General features: G+C 33.6%; 2 protein-coding genes across 4 annotated transcripts; one reads left to right on the top strand and one right to left on the bottom strand.

The window, feature by feature from the left end:
* The first annotated feature begins 10,220 nt into the window (after window positions 1–10,220).
* On the top strand, window positions 10,221–20,172 carry LOC133689229 (uncharacterized). Its single transcript, XM_062109018.1, has 18 exons — window positions 10,221–10,852; window positions 10,939–11,461; window positions 11,554–11,814; window positions 12,020–12,111; window positions 12,861–13,070; window positions 13,146–13,550; window positions 14,270–14,433; window positions 14,631–14,724; window positions 14,865–14,921; window positions 15,289–15,423; window positions 15,561–15,629; window positions 16,664–16,777; window positions 17,038–17,199; window positions 17,351–17,479; window positions 17,850–17,951; window positions 18,049–18,128; window positions 18,633–18,779; window positions 19,132–20,172. Exons 1-18 carry the CDS (start codon window positions 10,352–10,354, stop codon window positions 19,712–19,714), a joined length of 3,828 nt encoding a protein of 1,275 aa, XP_061965002.1. The 5' UTR covers window positions 10,221–10,351; the 3' UTR covers window positions 19,715–20,172.
* Window positions 20,173–20,855: 683 nt separating this feature from the next.
* Window positions 20,856–27,167, bottom strand: LOC133689231 (3-oxoacyl-[acyl-carrier-protein] synthase II, chloroplastic-like). Of its 3 annotated transcripts, none has more exons than XM_062109021.1 (14): window positions 26,465–27,167; window positions 25,606–25,811; window positions 25,299–25,502; window positions 24,721–24,831; window positions 24,528–24,623; window positions 24,375–24,420; window positions 24,206–24,285; window positions 23,602–23,670; window positions 23,318–23,402; window positions 22,360–22,514; window positions 22,189–22,269; window positions 21,833–21,892; window positions 21,593–21,726; window positions 20,856–21,413 (listed from the first exon to the last, which is right to left on the bottom strand). In XM_062109021.1, the coding sequence occupies exons 1-13, from the start codon at window positions 26,811–26,813 to the stop codon at window positions 21,610–21,612; spliced, it is 1,659 nt and encodes a 552-aa protein (XP_061965005.1). In that variant the 5' UTR covers window positions 26,814–27,167; the 3' UTR covers window positions 20,856–21,413; window positions 21,593–21,609. The 3 variants fall into 3 exon arrangements, with proteins under 3 accessions (XP_061965005.1, XP_061965003.1, XP_061965004.1); XM_062109019.1 differs by having other exon boundaries at window positions 20,856–21,428; window positions 26,465–27,166; XM_062109020.1 differs by having other exon boundaries at window positions 20,856–21,297; window positions 26,465–27,166.
* Window positions 27,168–27,842: the final 675 nt, after the last annotated feature.

Here is a 27,842-nt window from a genome sequence, read left to right as displayed (position 1 = left end):
TTGTTTTCAAAATATCCTTCTTTTCCAACATATTCAATACATTTTTAGATGAACAAACTTATATTTTACTCACCTTGAGCATATGCAATATTCATGTTATTGAAATTAAAATCAATAGTAAGATTAAACTTATTCCTGGGGGATATCATAAAATGGCATGATTCGAACACTCAAAATCATGACAAAAAATACCAAAAGTGGTTCAAAATAGGAAAAAAGATTCAAAGAAAAGATGAAATACCCGTGAAAAATTATAACATGCTGAAAATATCCTCTGGCTTGTAGCTATCACGTACCACCATTGTGCACGTCGCGTTAGTGACTTCTCAATGAGTGTCCTGGCTTAAGGAGCTGGGGAATTATGAGTCTCATGATTTTGTCAGCCCATAAATGAAGGTTATGAGAATATCAACTAGTCGGTGCACAAGAACTTATAGTTGAAGTTGGAAAGCTACTGCTGAGCTGCTTGTCATTACTGCTGTCAGTGATGAAAAGGTATGCTGTTACTCAAGGAAGCACGGAAGAGAGGAGGATTGCCAGTCATGACTGCTTATTCCATCACGGTTTTTTTTGCAAGAAGAGAAGAGTTTCGCCAAGAGGGAGAGAGATGGAGAAAATATAGGGAAAGGAGAGAATGTTTGGATGATGCCAGTTGTAGAACCAGTGATAAAGGATGAGGGGAGAAGGGAGGGACTAGAGAGAGAGAGAGAGAGAGAGAGGTGATTTTCTATTGATTTTCTATCTTCTTGCTCTCTCATTTTCTTTCTTTTTTCTTGTGCTCTCCTTTTTTTATGTTTTTTTTTCTTTTTATTTGTCTTGATTGATGCTCCAGGTTTTTCTAATTAAGATGTTTCGATAGGTTTGTTTGCTATACTTAAATGAGATGATGGAATTTAATGAAAAAAATTAAAAATACTGTCTTCACAAGAAAAATGATTACGTAAATATTTTGATTATTTTTCTCATTTTCAATTTATTTTTTTATATTTTTTATTCTTATTTGCTCTTGCTTTGATTTTATAATGATCATTTTAATTTCTCTCCTTTTCTTTTCTTCTTCATTTCTTTTTTTCTCTTCTAGATTATTTCTCTCTCTTTCTCACTTGAGGATCGTTAAAATAGAAAAACTCATGCAGTATATATTGAAAATGGATAAAATCTTGAAAAATAAGAAAAGTATCTAAAAATATACTTTTTTAATTTTAAACTTTTATTGTTGTTTTCGAGAAATTTTATAAAGAAAATGTGAGGTTAAAAACAAGTACTTTGATTTTATCACTAAAATATCTTGATTTTTCTTGTAATTTAAATATTTTTTTATTAACGTGGTTTTTTAAGCCAGCTTGCACGCACCTCAATTAATCTCACATGTTCTAAAATTAACAACTATGTAAGTCTCCAGTGACCCTAACGGTATTCAAATTCATGACCATTGAAGAACAAACCAAATGCCTAACCAATTAAACTAGTATGTCTCCTAGGTTTTTTTAAAAAAAGTTCTTATTAATACCGCGCGCACACACCTTATTTATTCATATCATACAAATAAATATTAATAAATATAAACTTCTTTAAACAATATATTTGGTCCATGTACTCTTTGAGTTATTTTGATTAAAAACCCGTACTATTTTTTGCATTGATTGAGTCCCTCTCCTCTTCATTTTATATTGTTTTATCGTTTCTCCATTATAAAGTTGTTAGTTTGTACATGTGCATGTTACTATCAAAATTAATCTCATCATAAATATGTGGCAATTAAGTGTCACCAATTAAAAAAAAAAGCTCAATCAATATAAAAAAGAGTATTAAAACTTCAATTAAAATAATTTGAAGAATATGAGGATCTAATAATAGACAAAAAAGAAATTCAAAATATAAAACGAAAATGAAAAATTGTGTTTGCCTTCTTCTAAAGTAACTAATCGTAGATTATGAGCTCTTTTAATAAGTTTATTTTTTTGTGAAATAAATAATTAATTGCATGTTTAGAGTTTTATCAAAATCAAACATATATTGAACATATTTATCAAGTATAATTATAAATATAAATATAAATCATATACAAGAATTTAATTTATAATATATTGAATATGAAAAATTGGGCAATTCACATGCATACAATACAATAGGAGCCAAAGAAAATAGTTTAGTAAAATATGTAATTTAAGGGGCTGTACCCTTTAATTAGCCCTAGTATTCTTTGAGTCTTTTTAGCCTCCTCTAGACTAATATGTTTTCTAATATCTATGATGTGGTCCTTCAGTTAAAGGTGAGACGACTGTCAACAAAATTCAACAAATAGATGATTGATATGTATCCGTTTCTAATAAAAAGTATAAAAATAATTTTAAAATAAAATATATCATTTTCTATTTTTTATAAATGAAAAACAAATTCTTAAAATAAAAAAAATTCAATATAAATTTTCATTTATAATTAATATTATAGTAAGTAATAATAGATGTTAACATGGAAAATAAATTTATAATTTTAAAATCATTTTCAATAAAAAAAAATCAAAACTAGTAAATGTCTAAAACTTTTCATATAAAAAAGTTCCTTTTGCCTTGTTAAAACAATAAAAAAGAATTAAGAAGAGAAAAGGCAATCAAAAAATCATTTAATAGTTTTTTGATATATGAGAAGTAATATTAGAGGTTGATTTAAGAATATTGATTTTTTTTATTTATAAAAAATTAAGAAAATGAAATTTTTAGTTTAAATTATTTTTATTATTACAAATAGACATGTGTCAATCATCTATTAGTTTAATTTTATTATCTAACGGATCAAATCTGATGAAGGGATCACATCATTAATATTAAATAACATACAAAGACTCATTTAAACTAAAAAAAACTGTAAAAAGACTCGATACAAAATTCAAAGAGTACATATAGAATTTAATATCTAATGATCGATAAAAAAAAAATTCAAATTATATATATTAAAAAAAACTAAGCCCCATCAGTCATTCATTGTACACTTTGAAGCATAGTTTTGAAACTCGGCGGGTCGATCCGACCGACTAGGGGTTGAAACGGGGCTGGGTTGAAGAAAAAATAGGAGAAGGAAAAACCCGGTGTGACTTAGTAAGACCCGGTCAAAAACTCGGTTGCAACCTGTTGACTTTTTTTTTTTTACTAAAACGACGTTGTTTTGATTTAAAAAAAAACAATTAACCTAGACGACCGGTGATCCAGTCAAAACCCGGAATCTAGGCCTTGAACCGGACCGGGTCTAAAAACTATGCTTTGAAGGATGCTCTTTTTACTCAAACAGTGCATCTTCCTTCTTTTTTTTAAGTACCTAGGAAATTTTACACTTTGGCCCCTCAATTTCTTTGTTTTCTTATTTAGTCCTTTTAAAATTGTTTTGATTTGCTATTGGTCTTGGTGATTTGTTTTCCATGCATGTGTATAGAGATTTCAAGATGTTAAGGAATTGTTTTGTTGCTCTATTAATTCTTGGTTTAGCGAAATAAATTTCAAATTTATTAATTTAAATTAATTAGAGCTTTAATGATTGAATTTAAAGATTTAAGGAATATTCATTCTCTTTTTTTGCTAAATTTCAAGTACTGATTTGCATGGTCAGGTGTAAAGTTCATGTTCCTTTTTTAATTTTGATCTCTCAATTGTTCTTTTTTAATTTGATCCATTCACAATGACCTTAATACTTGGTTTTGCAAAATGAAATAAATTTTGGCAATTTAAAAAAAATACGTGTTAAGAGACTGAAATTAAAAATAGAACAAAAATAGGGACTAGGGTAAATGAGCAAGACAAATAGGTTGGCACATGTGGGAAGCTTCTATTGTCTTCAGATGATACATGAAATGTCATATAATAGCCAAAAATTGGTTTCCACATCGGGTTGAAAGCACCCCGCCATGCATTTCTAGCGGTCAAACAAATGTATATACGGCGGTGTAATGATTAGGCTTTAGTGGATCTTATTTTATCCTCCCTCTTTTCTCTCTCTTCTTCTTAAGAATCATGTTGGCTTGCTAAAATTTAAAGGTGTGCTATCATTTGTTTGTTGTATCAAATTTAATCTTTATTTTTTTTTATTTTTTTTTGTTTTTAATCCTTTTATTGATTCATTTTGTTTTTTCATTTTGTTCCTCATCATTTAATTTTATTTAATTTTTATATTAAATTTGGTTTTTATTCTCTTTATTGCTATTGGTTTTTTTATCATTTTTTTAATTAATTTTTTTTTCAATTTCATCTACTTGACATTTGATTTTAGTTTATTTTTATGTCAAATTCGATCCTCATTATTTTGATTGTTATTTGTTTAGTTTTAGACTCATTTTTTATCGATTGTTTTTTTTTTAATTTTATCATTGAATACTTGATTGATTGAGAAGTGGTCATTATGTTTTTTTTACTTTTGTTTCTATGAGTTCATCCTGATTTCTTGTAATAGGTCATAAGCTTGATATGTTAACGTAGGTCTTTTTTTTTTGTTTCACCCTTCAACATGAGATTATTTGATAATTGAGCTTCATAGTTTTATTTAATTTGTCTTCAACGAGGTATCTCGATATCATAATTAGATTGCGGATTTGACATATTAACCCAAGTGGCTTTTGTTTGTATTTTTTACCTTTTTTAAATTATTATTTTTCTTAATTTCTTCCTTCAACATTAGTTTTACTAGGAATTGAGCTTTGATTTTTTTTTCTTTTCATGAGAGTATCACGCTTTCATTTAATTTTTGTTTTATTATTAAATAAGATTATAAAAACTTTTTAAGAATATTGGGGTGATATTTTTACTTAGTATTGACAAAAAAAATTTTTGAGTTGATCATTGTAAAAAACTTTTGGTTTATTTATTGTTGTAATTTTTATTCATATTATTAAACTAGTCATCAATGACCCGAGTTTTTGGGGTTTTTTTTTTATTTTTTTAGGAACAGTTACGTTATCTAAGCATTTTTTTTTACGGTGGGAAAAGATTGGTTGCAGACCACCAATCTAGTATGCATCAAATTAAGCTATGATTCGAAAACATTGCCTTGGGCATGCAACCAATCCTACTTGCGCCTCATCCTTTTACCTTGCTTGCTGGCTGGAACTTTTTAGAACTTGCCTGCTCGCTTTCCTAAGAGGAGAAGCACCACCGTGAAAAGATATAAGAAAGAACCAATTATTTGAACATTTTTATTTATTTATCCTTTGTTTATGTTTTTAGAAAATGTTTTTCTATAAAATATTTTTTATATTTTTAACTTTTCCATATTTAGATGCATCTTGAGAAATTATAACAAAATGCACTTTTCAATGTCAAAAAAGTGGAAATAAAGTGTTTTTTTATTTAAAAAAGTGAAAAATACTTTCCAACTCAAAATTAAAATGATATACAATCTCATTATTCATATACATATAAATATAATACATTAATAAAAATACTTCTAAAAATACTATTAGAAAATAACAAAGTGCTTACACACACACACGACATGTCCTATTATATAAATTCTATTATAAAAAGAAATATCATAAAAAGAAAGTTATTTTTAATGTTTATCAAAAACTAAAAAAATGCTTAATAGCATTAATTTTAAAAAAACTCTACTAGTTGAAAACAAAGTTAAAGACACAAAAATGACATTAACACTTAAAAATAAAATTGAGCTCACTTTTTATGATATAGATAAATACTAAAAATAGAGGGTAAACCATATGTACTCAGAAACTAATGCGCGTGTGCGCACACATAGACACACACAGTGCCCTATAAAAATTTATTTATTGCAGCTAAACAAATTACAAATCAGGCCACTGGATAGCTAACTATATAACATTTGGTTATTATCTTAGGATAGAAAAAACAAAAATAATAAGGACAAAAAAGATAAGACAAAACAAGAGACGATGATAAAATAGTATTTGGTAGTGATTTATGAGATATAGTGAATGTCTTTGTATCATATTTGATTGATGATGGACACAACAAAACAAAATATGAATATATATAAAATTTTACCCTTAACATGTATTACCATTAAACTTATATATTTTAAAAAATAATTAAATATTCTTTTACTTTAGTTTATGTTGAATGTTGATATTAATAATGGTATAATAACCCTAATTATAAAACTTGAACCAGCCCAATAAATTAACACAGGACCTTGTAAACCCGATGTTTGGACCATTCCATGTTTAAGAGAAAATTAAGGAAGGATTGACATAGTTTAACTCGCTCAAAAACCTTAGTCAATATGCAACCCGATCAACCCGCTATAAAACTCGGGTAAAAAAACCAGTTGACTTTTTTGATTTTTTTTTATCAAAACAACATCATTTTGATCATTTTATATTTTTTAAAAAATTAAGTTAACTCAGGTCAAAGTTGACCAAGGTTGGCTTTTCTACCCAATGATTCAAGCTTTATCTCGAGTTAGGTTTTAAAATAATAATAATAATCATCATTTTTATCTTTATATGCATGAGTTGTATCATTTGAGAATTAAAAGTTATCTGCAAATATATTTTGGAAATAAAAAATAAAAAAATTAACTTTGTAGGAATGTCTTTTTATAGCTTTGTATTTTTTTCCCGTGTTAAGCCATGAGTTGAGTCAAAATTTTTCTAATGTGAAAAAAGATGTCTAGGCGATGATAACCGTGGTCCACCCAATTTAACTTGACAAACATATGAGATATGAGATCAAGATACCCCATAAAATACAAAAAAAAAAACCACAAAACTCAAGTTTCGATAACCTGGGCCCCGTTTGTTTGTTGGAAAGTAATTTTCTTTTGGAAAGTGAATTCTAGAAAAGTGAACTATTTTTTTATGTTTGGTAGTGTAATAGAAAATAAGTTGGAAAATATTTTTCATTGTTTAAAAAATGAGCTGGAAAATGACTTATTAATGTTTTATTTTTCTCAAGATTATTAAAATGATAAAGAATAAATCTAACAAATTAAAAAGTTAAATGAGAATGAAATTGAAAAAAAAATATAATTTCATAAATTATCTCAAATAAAATAAATAATAATCAAAATAATAGAGATCAAATCTAAAAAATAAAAAAATAAAAGATGAAGAAATTAAAATAATAATAATAAACATTTCATAAATTATTTCAAATAAATAAGTAACAATTAAAAGAATGAGAACCAAATTTGATAGATAAAAAATTTCAATAAAAAAATGATAAGGAAAAAGCAAATAACAATTATAAAAATGAGGACCAAAGTTAATATAAAAATTAAAATTTAAGAGATGAAATTAAAAAATAAATATTCAAAACAAAATATATATAGTAATCAAAAGTTTGAGGATCAAATTTGATATAATCAGTAAATAACATGACATTTCTAAATTTTTTACAATTTCCGAAAAATGTTTTCCACTCAAATTTTCCAGGAAAACACTTTCTTGGAAACCAAGCTAAATTTTCCTTTGACTGGAAAGTGTTTTCCATTGACCAACTTTTATAGTGGCAAATAAACACAGGAAAGTTTTGAAAGTGCTTCCCGGAAACCATTTTCTAAGAAACAAACATGGCCCTAAATTATGAAATTGGCAAGAAACCAATTTCAAAAAAAGAATGTTGAAGAAAAAAACTTGAGTTAACCTGAGTTCACTCTACTAGCTTGCCACCTGCGACATCAGATCAAGATTAAAAAATTATTTTTTTAAATAACCTCGAAAAAAGGATGGAAGTTAAATAATAAAAAACATTGAAAAAAAACTTAAGTCACTCTAAGTTAACTTGACAAACTTGCGACCCAAGATAATCTCATATAAAGGAATAACATAAAAAAACAAAAAAGCTCATGACTTAATAGCCTAATGTCAAATAATATAATAAAAAAAAGTTAAAAAAAACCCTGAAGCAACCGAATTAACTTGATTAACCTGCGATTCGGGATAACCCTAGAAAATAAGAAAAGATAAAAAAAGAGTAATGAAAAGAATGAGGACCGAAATTAGATAAAAAAATAATTGAAATAAAACGTTGAGATATGAAATTGAAAAAATAAATAAATTAAGAAATGGATAAAAAAAGAGCAATAAAAAAAATAAGGACCAAAATTTGATATAAAAAAACCAAGTAAAATAAAATGTTGAGGGACAAAATTGAAAAAAAAATTAAGAAAATGATAAAAAAAGAGCAATTAAAAGAACAAGAACCAAAATTGGATAAAAAATAAATGAGATAAAATATTGTGTGACAAATTAAAAAAATCAAAAAAAGGATATAAAAACAACAATAAAAAGAGAGAGTGCCATACTTGATATAAAAATTAAATAAAACCAGTGAAAAGAGATGAAATTATATATATAAAAAATCCAAAACAATAAAAACCAATAAAAAAAAGAAGGATCATAATTGAAAGAAACAATAAATAAAAGGATAACTCTAATTTTAGATGACCCAACACAAATTTTAAGGAGATAAGAGAGAAAAGAGGGGGAGGAGAAAACAAAAATCTTATCAATGCCAAATCTTTGTGAATTGAACTACATGTGCTACCCCATCAGCTGCTCCGCCGCTGGACACTTTGAAAAACATGGTTGTTGAACCTTTTTGATAGTTGAAAAATACCATACACACCATTCAAATTCCACTAAAAAGATCATTTAATTTTTGTAATGAAAAATAAAGATGTCACTCAATTATAGTAATTCACAATGCAATGAACTTAGCCCTGCAGTAAAAGAATTTAGCCTTATAGTAAAAGAATGCCAGGGTTTAATGTTTACTAATTATATGACTTGTACTCCATCGCGAGTCAAATATTTTTATTTTTTATAAAAAAATTGTATAAGCAAGTTTTTTCAATGCATTTATGTCGTTTAAAAATATTTAAGTTCAAATAAATTTTTTTTATACATACGTGTAATCAAATAATTCAAGAACTATGCGTGCAAATAAATAAATAAAAAATCAGTAACGATATCTAAAAATAAAACTTAAAAAATTAAAAGACATATATAGATCAAAATATTTAATCTCAAAAGATAAGACACTCGGTTGTATTTGCTAAATTTATGTATTAAAATAATATTTTGTATTCAAGCAAACGATATTAGAAATAGAAACACAAATTAAATTGATTGAATAAAATAAAAAGATAAAAAAACACAATGCAAGGCTGCATATATTAGAAATATTATCTAAAAATATTTTTTAATTTTCAAAAATAAAATTTATCCATACAAAAGATAAAAAAAATATATATGAATAAGAAAAACTCTTCAAATTTAAATGCATAATTAAAAATATAATCGTCATTCCACGTAGTCTCTCTAAATAAAATGAAAGAGAGAATGAGTACTAATTTAAATATAAATTAAAACAAATAGAGAAAAAACCATAAAAAAATTAATTTTAAAAAATAATAAGAAAAAAAAGAGCAAATGCTAAGCTCTACTAGGCCTTTAATATTTTTTATTTGCAACATGTCACTTAAGATTTTTTTAAAAGAAATCAGACAACTTGTTGTCTGATTTGTCTAGATTTCAGTAATTGTGGTAACTAAAAATTCAGGGCTCTAGTTTCTTGACCCAAAAACCTGTTTTCACCTTATTTTAACCCAAAACACCTATAAAACATCATAGAAATCATGACAAATCTATCTATGACCTTAAAAAACCCAAAAAATACCTAAAAAACTGAAATCAACCCAAAACTAAAAATCAACCCGAGTTCATATATGTTTTTTCATGAAATTTAAAGGTAAAAAAATATAATATGAACTCTTCTTTTCAAATGAAACCACTTGATATAAATATCATTCGTTTTGGTGGCCTAAATCAATGTCAACGATATTTTTTTTTATCGATGAAACCTCGCAACCTCCCTCTCCTTCCTCAATTAGAGACTAAAGAATAAGAAAAATAAACTTTTGTATCAAAATTAAATTAAAAAAATATTAAAGTACTACAATTATATAATTTATATTATTTTTAATAATCAAGGATTAAAGTGTATCTTTTACAAAACTTACGACAAATCACTCTTATTTGATACTTTTTTTATTGTTTTATAAAAAAATAAAATAAATTAATTTTTAATTAGTACTAAATCACTGGAAAATAATTTAAAGATCATATTAAAAAAATTACATAACTGGTCTACAATAATATGTAAAAAAATAAATATTCGAGTGATGGTAAAAAAACCTATGCCTTTAAGAGTTATATTTAATATTTTTAATAAAAATATAGAAATTCAAACAATTTTTTTTCCCCTATACGCCACCTAGTTCTCTCCTTCCATAAACCCTAGCAAACCTCACCTACTCAACTCGAAACAGCTCCTCTGTTTTTCTCTTCCCTGCAACTCCCACCGCCACCACCACCACCACCACCAAAATGGAAGGCATCGAACTTGATGCCCCGTCACTCTCCTTCCCTGAGAATGATTTCTGCGACTCAATTCTCTCACGCTACTCGACCTCCACCCAAGACGACCACCACCACCTCTGCGCCATAATCGGCACCATGTCACGAGAACTCAAAGACCAAAACCTCCCTTGCACACCTATCGCTTACTTCGGCGCCGCATGCTCCTCCCTAGACCGCCTCTCCTCCTCCTACTCTGATCCTTCCCCTTACGTGATCGATTCTCTTATTACCATCCTCTCTCTAGCTCTTCCTCGAATTTCAATTCCAATATTGAAGAAAAAAAGAGAATTGGTCTCCAATGTTGTTGTCCGGGTTTTGAAATTAAATTATTCTGTTACAGCTGGAGCTGTTGTTTCGGGATTGAAATGCGTGGCTCATTTGTTGAGTATCAGAGATAGTTTTAATTGGGATGATATTTCTCAATTATTCGGAGTCTTATTAAGTTTCATGACCGATTCTCGCATAAAGGTATCTTTTTTTTTTAATCCTGTTAATTTGCTTTCCGATTCTTGATTCTTTAAGCTATAAGAAATCTTGATTGATTTTTTGAACAGGTGAGAAGGCAATCCCACTCTTGTATCCGTGACACCTTGCTAAATTTTCAAGGTACACCAGCATTAGCTCCGGCGAGTGAAGCAATCACCAATTCTTTCGAAAAGTTTCTTCTTCTTGCCGGTGGATCCAATGCAGTTGCTTCTACTGATGGGCCTAAAGGAGCCCAACACGTTCTATATATTCTCGATGCCTTAAAAGAATGTCTTCCTCTTTTATCATTCAAGTGTGTGACTGCAATTCTCAAGTACTTTAAAACTCTCCTCGAGCTGCGGCAACCTGTTGTTACTAGGCGTGTGACTGATAGTCTGAAAGTAATTTGCTTACACCCGGGTTTACAGGTTCCGGCTGAACCATTACTCGACTTGCTATGTTCACTAGCTCTTTATGCTTCTACAAATGAGACGTCTGCGGATAACATGACATTCACTGCCAGCTTGTTGGATGTTGGAATGAAAAAAGTTTATTCCTTAAATAGGCAAATTTGCGTTGTTAAGCTACCAATTGTATTCAGTACACTCAAAGGTTAGATGCTACTTTCCTAGAAGAATGGGTGCTGTTTCTGTTCGTTTCCAATTTGCGTACTTGGTTGTTTCTCACTTTCTGTCTTTTGGCAGATATTTTGGCGTCTGAACATGAGGAGGCCATCTTTGCGGCCACACAGGCATTGAAGAACTCAATAAATAGTTGTATTGATGAAAGCTTGATCAAGCAGGGAGTAGATCAGATTACAATCAACAAAAATGCCGAAACTAGAAAGTGTGGGCCTACAGTTATAGAAAAAGTGTGCGCAATCATTGAAAGCTTACTTGATTATCATTACAGTGCAGTCTGGGACATGGTATTTCAAGTGGTTTCGACCTTGTTTGGTAAATTAGGTATTTTCATGTTTTTTCTCACTCCTTTTCTATTATGCCATTGGACTACTTCTTGCCATAAGAATTGGTGAAGTTGTGTGTCATTGCTAGTTCTTCCAGCAGCTTGATTGGGGGAACCTCTCAGTTTTTATAATCGGTCTTCTGTATTTTTGTGTTCAATGTTTCTTCTAGGAATACACAATAGTCAACATTTGTTATTTTCCAGGAAACTATTCTTCTTATTTTATGAGAGGAACCCTTAAGAACTTGGCAGATATGCAGAGATTACCCGATGAAGATTTTCCTTACCGGAAACAGGTAGTTATTTGCTTCTGCACAACCTCATTATATGCTATTAATACACACTCATTATATTTCTGATATTCTTTAGCTTTTTTACTATAGCTCTTGTCAACTTTACTGGTCTTATAACATCAAAATAAATCTGTTAGGACTTGACATTCTTAAAATATGACTTTCCATGTCATTTGGAAATTTATGCACTCTCAATGCAAGCTATCTTGCTGCACCATGTTGGAACTCCAATGTTTCATAATGCAGCATGCCAATAGAATAGAGCATTTTTGGCGGCCTCAATATTCAAGAGCCTTCCTCTGATTTGGGATGTTGCTAAAGTTTTGTACTTAATATCTTGTGGTCATTGACTAAAAAATCTGCTTTGTCTAAACCTTTCAAGAACCAACAAGAGGAGGGGAGGGTGTTTTGGTCCACTACAAATAGTTCACTGGGCATATTTTCCATTGTCTAGTTCTTGTGGGCCTCCATAATGGCTTCAGCATTGTTGCGAAGCAGCATTGATTGCACAATGGTCCATATCTACAGTGATTGGTTTGCTAGGATTTTCTTTTTCTAGCCTGCACTTTCTAGTTAAGTGCCTCATGTTACAGGGTATAAATTCTTAATTTACTTGTAATTGAGCTCAAGGAAAACTTGACTCCATTTTCACAAATAAGTGAAAGCATTTTTTTTTTGTACTTGTTGATTGCTTCATCCATAATCTCAACCCTGCCCTTTTCTGATATGTTGATGTACTTGTCGATCTGCAGTTGCACGAATCCCTTGGATCTGCTCTTGGTGCAATGGGTCCTGAGACATTTTTAAGCTTCCTACCTCTTAAATTAGAGGTCGATGACCTATCTGAAGTTAATGTCTGGCTCTTTCCTATTCTGAAGCAGTATACTGTTGGTGCCCGTTTAAGCTTTTTTACAGAGTCAGTTCTGAGTATGGTTGGTCTGATAAAGAAAAAATCTCGACAGGTATAAAATTACTAGGTAATATGGTGTACTTTCCTGCTACATAGCATTTTAGTAGTGACGTCTTACCTGTTGCAGCTGGAGCTAGATGGAAGGATCATCTCAGCGAGGAGTGCTGATGCTCTTGTACACTCTTTGTGGTCCTTATTACCTTCCTTTTGCAACTATCCTTTGGATACTGCAGAAAGTTTCCAGGATCTGGAGAAAGCTTTGTGTGGTGCACTTAGTGAAGAATGTGATATTCGTGGAATAGTTTGTTCTGCCCTGCAGGTCCTTATTCAACAGAATAAGAGAATAATAGAGGAGCAAGATGATCTAACTGTTACAGAAGTTGGTATAGCTGAACAGCATGCTATTGCCCACTATACCCTGCAGGTTGCAACAGATAATTTGAGGGTGCTTGGGTCTTCTGCTCGTAACTTGTTGACTGTTTTGTCTGGGATCCTCCTGGAATCTCCAAAAGATGACGGTGGTCTTCTGCAGGTACTTTTGCTAACTCAACCAGTGAACAAGAGATGCCATTTTATTTTTCATTGAGTCATGTTAGAATTGTTGATTTCTTTTGGGTATGTTTCGTGATTTTATTTTATATATCAATTTTGCCAACATAGTCTAACTGTCAAAAATCATTTTAGAGAAGATGTAACTTGTATTTTTTGTAGACTGTTTCCGTGGTATATGGGAATTATCTGTTAGATTCATAACATTTTTTGGATGCTTTATCTGAACCACCAGAAACTTCTGAACATCACGACTATTTCCTTTTGTAAATCTTCATTTGCAGGTACTATTGCCAATAAGAAAATGCAAAATAGGTGTTTATATTTTTTTTCTTTAGATAAGCATATCTTCAATCGTTCGCTCCGTTATTTCTGTTGTGTGGTCAGTGCAGTCCTTTTGATGTAATTGGTTGTTGAGCAACATGAGATATTGGAGGGTTATTATATTTTGTTACTTGCATCAGTTTGGTGTAATGCTGTTGGAGCCTTAAGAGGCACTTCCCTTTGCTGATAGTCTGTGAGGTTGGAGGGTTATTATATTGTTTTCTGTTGCTGCTCCTAGATTGCTCGTTTGGAGGATGAGTTCTTCAAATTTATTTTGTTTGCTCTCCTTTTCTTATAGATTTCTTTTTCATAAAAATTGCATCATAATTATTTGGCATGTTCAGTGAAGTTTTTATAATACAAGTAAAACTCTTGCAGTCTACAATTCGTGAGTTTTCCTCAATAGCGGATAAAGAAGTAGTTAAGAGGATCTACTTAAAGACAATGCAGAAGCTTTTGGCTGTCACACAAAAGGCCACAAAAGCTGAGAATTCTAGAGATTCCAATTCTATGCGGATTGATGATTCATCAAATGACTCGAGGTTAGCTTTTTTTCTCTTTGTATTGCTTTGTTTTTTATTTAATGTGATATCTCATTTTGTCCTCTTTAATATCATATGCATTTATGAATTGTCTTCCCAACCCACCACCAGCCAAATGCCCTTCTATTTGTACACATACGATGATAGATGTCATGGAATTTTTCATTGTTTTTCACATAACTTCATTTTTACTGCAGAGCACGGCTATTTGACCTGGCAGTTTCACTTTTGCCAGGATTGGATGGTGAGCAGATCAATGTTTTATATAGTGCAGTAAAGCCTGCATTACAGGTTTGTCATTTCCTACAGTGTCCTATTCTCCAGCTACTTCTTAGAGACTTTGTTGTTTTCACATGAGAATGATCTTAATTATTCTTCCTCATATATATTATTATTTGTATTACATTGATGGTTGTTATTATGATGTGAAGGATATGGAAGGTCTGATCCAAAAGAGGGCATACAAAGTTCTTTCAATTATTCTCCAGGTAAATCCTCCATAATTGCAAAAGCTCCGTAGTTCTTGGATGTTTTGATTGTTATCGCATATCAACTTCCACTGTTATCACCACAATTTTCATGGATAGTTAGAGTGGAGTTTTGTCAACTGCTCGTAATGGACTGATATACATGTTCGAAGTTCTAGCAGTGGTGGCAAATATTATGGACATAAATTAATTGTGATTTTTCCTGGAATATTCTTAGTGCTATTTTTTTCTATATATTTAAGAAAGAATTCTCCTGAATATTCTGCTATGCAATGTTTTACTATTATAGCAAAGATTTAATCTTACTACATTTTGTGAAATTCAACTTTTCTGATTATTTTTCTGTTTCGGGTTTCTGAATGGTCAGAGGTACGATGGATTTATTACACCACGATTTGGGGAACTGCTTCAGCTCATGATTGATGTGCTACCCTCATGCCATTTCTCTGCCAAACGGCACAGACTTGATTGTATTTACTGTCTAATAGTTCATATCCCCAAGGTTGTAAGACATGATTTTTCCTTACTGTTTATTTCTTAAAGTTTAAAAACAATGCAGTTTGGATGTTGGAATCTGTTACTGTTTTCTTTGGTATGTTACACCTACCATGCCTGAATTACTTGAATTTCTTGTTACAGGACTCAGAGCAGAGGAGGCATGAAATCCTTACTTCTTTTCTTACTGAGATAATACTTGCTCTGAAAGAGGTATTATGTTATCACCAAGAGCACTAGTCATTTTTCAATCTTTTTTTTTCTGGTTGTGATAGGTTATGATGTTGATTCTTTGGAGATCCTTTGTATAACATTTAAAGTAATTACCTCATTTTGAGCATGCAATACAGAAGCTGGTTGAGATTATTTGAATAACAGCATTACCTTATTTCATAGGAAAACTTGTAGAGATGAAACTGTGTCATTTGCTGACTATTATAGTGTTGCTCCAATTTATTAACTGCCAACTGGATATGAGATTATATGAAGATTGTACATTTTGTCTGTTGAGAATGCCGTGTATATAATCAGGTACAGCTTTTAGGGAATGCTAATAGAAGATTCATAGGTCTTGCCTTAAAATTGTTAAGAGATTGAATTGAGAACATGGGAAGGGATTTGATTTTTGGCTGCATGGTGAAGTTGACTGACTGTAGCAGCCATAAGTTGTTGGGTATTTTTGAACTCACTATGCTATATAAGCTGTTATCTTTTTCCATCACCCTTTCTAGTCCTTAAATTTCATCATTTAAGTTATTCACTACTCTCAGCCTTGTCTTTCTTGATGCCAGGGTATGCTTGTGCTTGATAATATTTAAACTGGCTTTCCTTGAGCAGAAGCTTGATATACAAGTCTCATGTTTCTACGTGGTTATTTAACTCTTGCCCAAGAAATAAAATTATTCTAGGTCTATTTGTAATGAAGTGGTGCATGGTTCATGCTCAACCCATAATCATTTTCGTACAAAGTGGTGGTTCCCAAAACTTAACATACACCTTTGTGATTGACCAGATATTTACTATAAAATTAAGCAAAGACCCCATGTTCATGCATGAGATAATATTGCTTGGTAAATGTGAATGTGATAAGATTTTGTGCCCTTTAAAATGAAGATATTAATGAAAAGAACTATCTATGTTGCTGGTTCCAAACTTGTTATGTGTCACATGCTGGGTTTGAACTTCTCGCAATGTGTAGTTTATAAATGCTGATAAGCTCTTTGTTTTTGTTAATGGTTTTACTACAGGTTAACAAAAGAACAAGAAATAGAGCTTACGATGTGCTTGTCCAAATTGGTCATACCTTTGGAGATGAAGAGAATGGCGGAAAGAAAGAAAACTTGTATCAATTTTTTAACATGGTATCAATTTTGTATTTCTGTCTCCAAAGTTTTATTGCTATGTTGATTGAAATTGTTGTCATTTTCATACAAATTTGAAGTTCTAACAAGATCCCATTTGTTACTGGACAGACCAGCCGTGATCTGTTCATCTCAAGAATATGATATAATCATCCCATTTTTATTTTATTATTTTGTATGAAAAAAAAAATTGTTTTACATGTATGTGGGTAAATTGACCACGTGTTGCTTTTGGAAACACTTAACTTTTGCGGTCACAGGTTGCTGGAGGCCTGGCTCTTGAAAGTCCTCATATGATCAGTGCAGCAATGAAAGGTGTAGCTCGTCTGGCATACGAGTTTTCAGACCTGGTTTCTATTGCTTACAAGTTGCTTCCATCCACATTTCTCCTTCTGCAGAGAAAGAACAGGGAGATTATCAAAGTGCGTTAACTATCTTTTTGATGTGTGCAGTTTAGCATCATGTTTATTTGGGTCGAGTGAATTAAACTTATCATTTCTTTTCTACCTTTCTATTTTGTGGTCTTTTTTATGCTGCCTTCTTTCTAGACTAAATTGGTAATTTTCTGTTCAGGCTAATTTAGGTTTGTTGAAGGTACTAGTGGCCAAATCACAAGCTGAAGGGTTGCAAATGTTCCTGGGGAGTGTGGTGGAAGGCTTGCTGAGATGGCAAGATGACACCAAAAACCACTTCAAAGCTAAGGTATTGACAACCCAAACTGTGTTGAACTTATCTTTACTTTGGCCATAAATAGTGGTGTTTAAGTGAGTTTCTGGAAGAGATTTCCTTTTCATGTTGGCTCTTTGGTGCCTGTATGTGGGTGCCAGTTGTGTTTTTCTTGAAGTTTGCCTCTCTGTTTTTCTAGTGGTTCAGATTTATTACCAATGTTGTTGAGAATTTTTTTGTGGACATGCTTTATTTAACGCTACTATGTTCTTTTATAGTGGTGTTGGGTATGCTGTTGGACAGCATGTACGCAAGTCTAAAAGCTTTTGCAGCATTGTGCATGATTATTGCTCGGAATGTGGTCCAAACTATCTAATGTCTTCCATTGCTTCCAAACTCTTTTCAGGTTAAGCATATCCTGGAAATGCTAGTCAAGAAATGTGGTCTGGATGCTGTGAAGGCAGTGATGCCTGAAGAACATATGAAACTCCTTACTAACATACGGAAGGTTTGTTTAATGACATCATGTTAATATGCCATTTTATAGTTTCCGAAGCACAATTTGTTCTTTTGTTTTTTATTCATGATTGTTGAATATATACTAGATAAAGGAGCGGGGAGAGAGGAAGCATGCAGCAAGCTCTGATGAAACTAAATCTCATATGTCAAGAGCTACTACATCCAGGTCTCAGGCATATTAGTATATGGATTAATAGTGAATTTTATGCTCTTGTAAATGTCTAAAATGTTCTCTATTGCTTGTAATGCTCTCCCTTTATTCGTATTTTGTTCAATTCTCGCATGATTGCAATGATGGTTTGCAATATATTGAAAGAACAAAACACACAAAAAAGGGCAATGCATCTCCAATTTAATTTTTGCGTGCTCATGAAATACTGTATTTCTATTCATGAAATACTGCATTGCATTCTAAAAACTTGGCTCTTTCTGTATGGTTGCCATCCTCTCATCTTGTACATACAAGAACACCGAGTCCTAACTGTATTCAATAGGAAGCATCACAATATAGATTTGTATTGCATTCAATCTCAGACCGCAGTGCTATATTCCAAATGCATCAGCCTATCTGGTGTTTCTGGTAGAACAACACTATGTCCGTGTTCTTAAGGATTCTTCTCTAATTTTGAATTTGTTAATGATATTCTGAAAATTTTTGCTCTGCTGACAGGATAAGCAGATGGAACCATACTAAGATCTTCTCTGATTTTAGTGATGGGGAGACAGAGAACAGTGATGGTGAATATATGGATACAAAGACAGTTTCAGATCGGCATAGCAAGTTTTCCTCCCAGCTCAAACCCAAAGCTTCACTAAGGTCAGTGACTTTTGATGATGTTAAAAAAGTTATGGATTCATGGCATGGGCTATTATATTCAGATTATTATATCATGGGTGACCTTACTATCTTAGTGACTAAAGGTTTCCTTTATTGATGTATGCCAACTGTACATCCAAGATCTTGCACTTTGCATTTTAGGGTGTTGTTTGGGTTCCACTAGATATTATTAACAACCCATCAACTGAATCAAGAGCACTACTTCAGCCTTTGAATTTATACTGGACTCTTGATGAATCTGATAGATGGTGTCTAATGGTTCTGGTAGAGGGTGCCACACTGCACCATATCTATTAGTAATTACTTGCTCAATATACCCAAAATTTTCCAGGTCCAAAATAATACACAGGTCAGACAAGAGCTTGCCAGAAGACTTGTTTGACCAGTTAGAAGATGAGCCACTTGACTTGCTTGATCGGTACAAAACACGATCAGCCCTCCGATCAACCACGCATCTTAAAAGAAAGCAGGAATCAGATGATGATCCAGAGATTGACTCTGAAGGGCGGCTGATAGTTCATGAAGGAGGGAAACCTAAGAAGGGGAAGCCCTCCAACCCCGATTCAGATGCGAGGAGTGAAGCAGGCAGTTTCAAGTCACTGAACTCCAAGAAAACTCAGAAGCGCAGGAAAACTTCAAATTCTGGGTGGGCTTACACTGGAAGTGAATATGCCAGCAAGAAAGCTGGTGGGGATGTGAAGAGGAAGGACAAGCTTGAGCCATATGCATACTGGCCCCTGGATCGCAAGATGATGAGTCGTAGACCAGAGCATCGTGCAGCTGCTAGGAAAGGTATGGCTAGTGTTGTAAAATTGACCAAGAAGCTTGAGGGCAAGAGTGCTTCAGCTGCGCTGTCTATGAAGCTCGTCAAATCTAACAGTCAGAAGAAAGGCAACAAGAGAAAGAGCAGGTGAAGCCATCTAGATTGGTCGATATATCAAGAAGAAGGATCTGCAGTGCAGGTCGTGAGATTTTGTACTTGTTTGATTGTTACCGTTACACAGTTGCGTGCTCCAGTTTTGACACTGATTCTTCTGGTTGCGGAATTGGACATGACAGAAAAACAACTGGGAAGCCAATTTCCAATGACGTAGCAATTTTGCTTGCAACTTGATCGGCTCTCTCTTTCGTTTTATGTTTAGCAGAGCTCTTGATTCATCATGGTTTTCTTTGGCGCGTGAACATACACGCACCTGGGTTTAGCTTGGTTGAACTTGTGAAATGATCTTATGTAATGTTCTTATGTCTGGCCACCTATGCTGTTCAATGAAATGCTGGGTGGTTATCACCACTCGCATTTCCAGTTCTCAAAAGCGAATGGAAATTCACAGATTTGAATCCTAGAATTAAAGGCACTTCTGGGTTTTCTTTATTGTCTTTGCAAAAATGTTTTGTTATTTCTTTATTCAATTGTTGTTGCGACTCGCGTAAAAATACAAGTCAAAAAAATCATACGGTACATCTCAAATGGATAAGATGGAACTGTACTCCCCTGCTTGAGTGGTGTAAAATCCAGATTTGCCGATCTTTCTGCGATAAGGTCGTTATCTTAGGCTAAATAAAATTTTATTTTTGTTAATTTTTTATACGTATACTTTAACCTGTCATCTTTCTCGAATATAATTATAAATTCCAAGATAAACGAAATGCCTTTGCTTCACTTGGGCACACGCCATCGCTTCGTGCCTTCACTAAACTAACTAACTAGAACAAGTCGTGCAAATAATTGCTAAGAAACTGATTGAAGTCATGCCATTTTCGCGACTCATTAGCTGAAAACAAACCTCACCGACACATTGTTGAGTGAAATCTGTCTAAATCCTGCATCATAAGAACCCGCACCGCAACTTCTCTCGCTTATCCTCGGATCTTGGGAACTCGTGAAGTCGATGACATTGTTATGATCAGCGAATATCTAGTAAAGAAGATCCTGATGATCGGGTGCAAGCATGGAAATATCGAGCTCGCCTGCCTAAATTACCCAGCAGCCGTCATTTGTGGGTGATAAAATGAAACAACGTACCATGACAAAACATTAAGCGTACAAGCTCGACAGAGAGAAACAAAACAGAAGCATGCACATAAACCACCGCTATGCTACGGTAAAGTAGCAAACTGTTAGCTCAAAAATTCATTACAACTGACAACTAATGCAATACCCTTACAGCTATCTTTTTGGTACACGGAACAAAAAGTAAACAAGGCCACTTCCGATCGTTGATTGATGGCTCACAAGTAGATCAAGGCCCACTGTGGCTATTTATGAGAGAGGATTATAAAAACAACAGAAACAAAAAAAAAGAAAAAAAAAAAAAAAAAAAAGAGTATTTCCAGTCGCCACCTGGTGAAATCTGATTATTCTCCCTTCCCGGGAAAATAGCCATCTAATCAAATCTATCCTCGAGATATCAGATGTCCAACTAGTTACATTTCAAAGGTCAATTGAGCTTCAGCAAGCTCAGCAGAAAACAGGATACAGTGAGGATTCCAGTACACTCTGCAAGAAGTAGCTATGTCATTAATAGTCACTTGCTGAACATTTCGCAACTTAGCATGCTATATAGGATACATCTCCTGCCAGACCTTCCGCATCTGCTTTTAGTTTTCCCCCCACTGAAAATTAAGTTGCTGTAAAATGTCATGCAATGGTGAGATGATGGGATGAGCCTAGGCATCAATTCATACATTAATGATACATCTATTAGTGCAGTATTCGATGTTCCTATCCCCAGCTTGATGTGTTTCTCAAATTCAATTATTATAGCACAGAGTTAAATTACAAATCTACGCACCTTGGAGAAGCTCTATTTCACTTGAATGGGGCAAAAATGATCGACGAGTTGTGGCCACCAAACCCAAACGAATTAGACAGTGCAGCCTTGATGTCTAGTCTCTCTTTCTTTGGGCCCACTAATACACTCGTGTCCTGAATTTTTATTTTTGCAGCATTAGGTAAATTGAAAACAAACACCATCAAATTTAAACTTACAATGCCATAGCTGTAAACAGGAAAAATAATAGAGCAAACATACCATGCCTTGCTCTGGATTTTCTAGATTGATATTTGGATGAACCCATCCTGTCCGTATTGCCTGTACAAGTAACAAAATACAATATCAACAACCAATGAAAAACTTGTTTTCTGATGGGAGTAGGGGAATAATAACTCAATACTATTAACGAATGAGAAATGCAATTTCAATGTTCCTTCTCTCTGACAATACATTTATCCTTACAAAAAAAGAGGGCGGATGTTTTGGCACTCCATCGTAAATGTCATATCCATACTTATCTTGGGTTCAAGAATTGAACCAACCTTTTCCTCCACTCTCTAGACATGATTAAAATTGAGATAGGATAAAAAGGTCATGAATACTATACAATTTACCTGTACTGCAGCAATGGCTTCCACAGCACCAGATGCTCCCAGTAAGTGACCAATCATAGATTTCGTTGAGTTCACCCTCAACTGCGAATGCACAAGAAAAATTGAGTGTTATACACTGGCAATGGCCATGCAATAATTAGGTGATGTTCATAAATAGTTTATGTTACATACACCAGAGTTTCGGCCAAAACAATGCATGAGAGCATGATACTCTTTGAGGTCTCCTGCTGGTGTGGATGTAGCATGTGCATTTATGTAATTCACATCCTCTTTAGATACCCCAGACTGTGCTAATGCCTTTTCTATGCAGAGAATGACACCAGCCCCTGTTTTCAGGTGGTGTAGAAGCGACATTAGTTAGCTTGTAAAAACTCTGCATGTATAAACTAAATAATCAAGATAACAAATTGCAATAGAAATTATTCAATTGCTTGCTGTAATTCAGAGAGTGATAACCAACTCAAGCACAGATCTTACAATCTAAAAATGAATGCGCATTACATCTGGGAAATACGACTTTAGGAGAAGGGTTCGCAGGTTTCAACTCAAAGAAATAACTATAAAGAAGAAGCGCGGCAGACTATCCCAAAAGCCTGTGAAATTCAACTCAACTGGAAAATGCCTCATGCTGATTTTTTAGGATTGCTGCAACGATCCATATGCTACATTGAGGACTCATCTTGTAAAGGACATTAGAATTTACCTCAAATAGATATATTAGAGTTATTTCTACCTACTAATCTTTTATAGCCTTGATAGGACAAGAGGTAGACTTTTGTTTTTCGAGAAGTGTTTCCCAAGACTTTGATGAAAGGTTTAAACAGGGCCAGACCAATAATTCCTTTTGCAAAACACATGTAGAAAACGAGTACCAAAATCCCCATGGCTCTACTGCAATAAATAATGAAAAGCAATCACAAGAATGCAAGCACCAATTTGCTATGAACCCAGCAGGCATGGGTTCATAATAACAACCAATACCGTTGCTGGCTCACAATTGATTACATAATCATAAGGTGGATCAAAATGAAAGAGAGAGTCAAGATCCTTCAGCGTATCTTTAAATTTCATGCCCACAGATAGATTTTTTGTGTGAAAAATTCTAGGTACTTTAGACAGGGCATGTTACCATCAGGACGTGGCTCAGTCATGTGATAAGCATCACAAGTAAAGCTCCCTCCAAGAAACTCTGCATAGATATTGGCACCTCTTTTCTGCACAAAAATTAACCATAGATTACCAACTGAAGAAAAAACTGCAATCTACCATCACCAGATATATAAATGGATAAATAGATATGTATAGAGAGAGAGAGAGAGAGAGAGAGTAAAAAGCCAATGGATGGTCTAATTCTCTTCCACTTCTGCTTCTCATCAAAGCATATGACTTTATTGGGATTAAATAAGATATTACCTTAGCATGTTCTAATTCTTCTAGAAGCAGAACACCAGCTCCTTCCCCCATGACAAATCCATCCCGATTCTGTTTATTAGAAAAGAAGACATTTCAAGTTTGAGAAACACAGGCGAAGTAAATAAAGAAATGGGATATTCCCTTTCTAAGAAATGGCACAATGTGAATCAAGTTATGAACCATTTGATCCGTGGGATCTGCCACCAGGTCCCACATATCAGACATGCTGTGTGATTTGTGATGGCTTCATGTTGTGCCATTGTTATATGTAGCACACATCTAATAAAATTAAGACATCAGGCTCGCTGCTATTTTGCAACTAGAACTACGACACAAATACAATTGAACCAATGACTTCTAAGAAATTTTAGAAACTATGAAAGGATAGAATTCATATCCAAACTACTTGTAGATAACAGAGCAGTGAATAAAAAATAAAGAATCTGTATCATTTACTCACCAGATAATTCTTCCACTGGCTTGAGTACAATCATATTTCAAATGAATAAATTTCAACCATTTTAAAGAAACAAATTACAAAAAATTGGTTACTCTCTTTTCCTTTTTGCATATGAGGGGGGCCCAATGGTTAGTGATAAATTACCATATCCCAAGGTCGTGAAGCTTTTGTCGGATCATCATTCCTCTGCGAAAGTGCTCTGCATGCCACAAAACCCCCCAATCCTGCACCAATGATTATAAACACATATGAGCTTCCTGCTATACCAGGGAACATGGAACAGGTATAACTCAGGAAAGGAAGAGAAAACCACCAATGGGAATAATTGCTGAATCTGAGCCACCACAAAGCATAACATCCTGCAAGTTCATAAAATTGGGTGCTAGGCATTAACGAGTGGTATGCACAATAACTTAAGCATCCCAAAGTTTTGTTGTTGAACATGAATTGAACACAAGATACTTACAGCTTCGCCTCTAATGATGTGGTTCGCTGCATTCAAAATACAAAAGTTGCCGGTAGCACAAGCAGTGGAAATTGAATAATTTGGCCCCATCCATCCCTGCAGTTACACATGCCAAACAGAAGTTAAAAATTTTAATTAACCAAACGGTCAGTGTATGCTTTAAAATTTCATCATCCTTAAGATTATAGCTTACCAGATCCATTGCAAGCATGGCAGAACCCATATTTGTAGTTGCAAAAGGAACACAAAAAGGATTCACCTTCTTGTATGAGATCCTTAAAGCTTCAATTGCATCATTGAAAACCTATCCATAATCACCCAGAAGGAGCAATTAATTAATAAATAAATTTTATGGCACTATGAATATGGTTTTCAGCAACATCAGCAGGTCCTTATGGCTCTCAAGAAGGATCACTTAATATTTCCTTCTCCAGACTCATATTTCCTTCCAGAAGTTGTTCCATGAGGAATCAACAACGTTATCAAGGACAAAGACAGACACGAGCCAATGATTCCCAAGGGGAAAAATCAACATTGAAAACAGAGTCGATTTTCTAATTTTCATATGTTCAGAAGAAAATAAATAAATAATGGTGGTCTCATCATTAAGTTGACATTGCCAGAAAAAGAGACAACAAAATACATATTTCTTGATTCAGTAATTGTAAGAATACCATTTAAAGCTGACAGTTAGATGCTTCATCAAGTCATTTTTGTCAACATTTTCACTATCATAGACAAAATATCTTAAACTGAGGAGATTAGGTTTACCTTCATCCCACCCATTGCTGAGCCAATCAAAACTCCACACTTAGCTTTATTTAACTCATCCATCACATCCTCAGTAATCCCACCATCTGCCAAAGCTTTTTTACCAGCAATAAGCATATAAAGCATGAATTTATCCATTCTCTTGGCCAGTTTTGGTGAAACCCATCCATCAGTCGAGATAGACTTGATTTCTCCAGCAATTCTCTGTGAAAAAAGAAAAAAGGAAAAAGGAAAAGTGAGATTTGTGAAGGTAAGATTTATTCAGAGCAACAAAATGAAGAAAAGATGTGTTGAAGTAATCAATTACCGTGGAAAATTGAGCACAGTCAAAAGCCTCTATCTGAGATACGCCACTGACACCTTCAAGAAGATTGTTGTAGAAGACATCTGGTTCATGACCAAGAGGTGACACCACACCCAACCCTGTCACAACTACTCGCTTTTGCTTTGTATGTGGTTTCTTTTTTGTCTCAACTTCCTTTGTAGGTTGCACAGCTACAGCCATGGCTTGCCCTAAAATTTTTAAATACATCATCAAGGCAAATGGTGTGAGTCTGTCATTTGCAGGCAGCTGAAGACAACTATTCTCTCTCTCTCTCTCTCTCTCACACACACACGCACGCACGCACAATGGCTAGGTTTCTTCTATGAAGAAAAAAGGAAATCGTGGGTGACCAGAAATGCAGCATGGCAAAGCGAGAAAGAGACATGGTTTTCAGAATTGGAAAACAAAGACTCAGTAGACTCTTATCTCCATACTCTGCTTCGCTTAGAAAACATAAAAATAATAAGAACAGAGCCACAAACAGCAAATTCATGCAACTAAAACCTGCCTAGCTTTCGCTCCATTTCCAAACAGCAGCAGATACAAGAGCTGCCCCTCACTGTTAATTACCTGAATTATTTTCTGATTAGCCCATCATATTATCGCCTTTTTTATTTTATTTTTTTTAAAAAAAGAAAAATCCCAGTTACATAACAGAACAAAGAGAGAGAGAGAGAATATATATTACACAAGCATCCAAACAAAAGAAGATGAAAGCGATAAATCATCATCAAATCCAAGCCTAAACCGATTAGCAAAACAAAACCCAAACACAAACAAAAGCAGGAATAATAGAAAATAAACGATTAAAAAGGAAGATTCGAATAAGTGAAGAAGATACCGGAAAGAGCGGGAGGATGGAGTTGTCTTAGCTTGCGATTGGATCTCAGGAGTCCATGAGAAGCGTAGTAATGACTACAAGGTTCAAAGGCCAAGCAAGAGCTCACTAATCCTTGCAGGCTCGGTCCTCCTCCACCCATACCGCTGCCGTAGTTGTTGTACTTGTTATTGCTATTGCATTTCAAAGCAGCAGCAGCAGCAGCAGCAGCCTTCCGCCTGCGACTTCTATTACCAGTAGTCGAGGATGGTGGAGACAGAGCGTGCTTGCTTTCCTTAGCGCACGTGACCGACATGCACGCCGCGACAATCCACGTGCAGAGCGGAGATGACAATGAACCTGACCCCGTCATACCTCACCCCCTCCTTCTCTCCTCCTATCTATTATTACTAGTGCAGATTAGACAAGAGAGAGATGCTATAAATGATCAAGAATCAATCTAAAAGGAAGGAAGGAGAAGGAGATGCGAGGTGGCGGTTGAGGGAGGTGGAGGGGAAGCGGAAGGGGAAGGGGAAGGGGAAGGATGCAAGAGACCTCTCTGTTTCTATTTGTTTTGATTCTTGTTTGTCTTTGTTTTCCACTTTCCTATCTATCTCTCCCCCCACTATAATGGTAATTAAATAGTAAAAGTAAGTAATATTGAGTGTGTGCGCGTGTTTCTCTCAAGAGTGGTATCGCCAAGTTTTGGGCAAAATCTGAGTCGCTCCCCCTCCTCCTGTACGTAAACTGCCAGGTTCGTTTTATTTATTTATTTATTTTCTAGGCGCTGGTGCGTTTGTTGGGCTAAATGACAAAATAAATACAAAAATACGCAGGGTATCTTACGACGACCAGAAATATTGTTTCTTGCTTATTTATCTCCACTTTTTCTTTATTTCCTTTAATTTTCGAAATCCAGGAGCGTGGCGATGGGACACTCTGTTCTGCGGTTTTTCCCTTCTCACTCTCTCTCTCGTGGTGCCACCTGTACTCCTGTTCCCTCATCAGACATTCCCATCCATGCTACAGTTTTGGTTTCTCCTCTAGAATTATACCGATGCTCTTTTTTTACCTACCGCAACAAATTTAATCAAGACTCAATCATGACTCTCTGTAGATAAATCTGATTCCGAATCTAATCCTTATATTATATAAATATATTTATAAAATATTTAGATTTTTTAATATAATATAATATACTTTAATATTAACATTAAACTCATTTATATATATTGGCTATTTTATTTTTTATTTATTAATAAATAATAGTAGATAATAAATAGTAATTAGATAATGGTGAATAGCTAATGAATATCTAGAATTTTTACTCAATGGATAAGATAATGAGTAAAGTATGAATATCAAGAAATCCAACTCGCGGACGGTTTATACTCTAACACAA

The sequence above is a fragment of the Populus nigra genome, chromosome 3 (genome assembly GCF_951802175.1).
Source record: "Populus nigra chromosome 3, ddPopNigr1.1, whole genome shotgun sequence".
Classification (NCBI taxonomy): Eukaryota; Viridiplantae; Streptophyta; class Magnoliopsida; order Malpighiales; family Salicaceae; genus Populus; species Populus nigra.
Note: the sequence above shows the minus strand (reverse complement) of the source record. Positions and strands in the feature narration are given on the sequence as shown.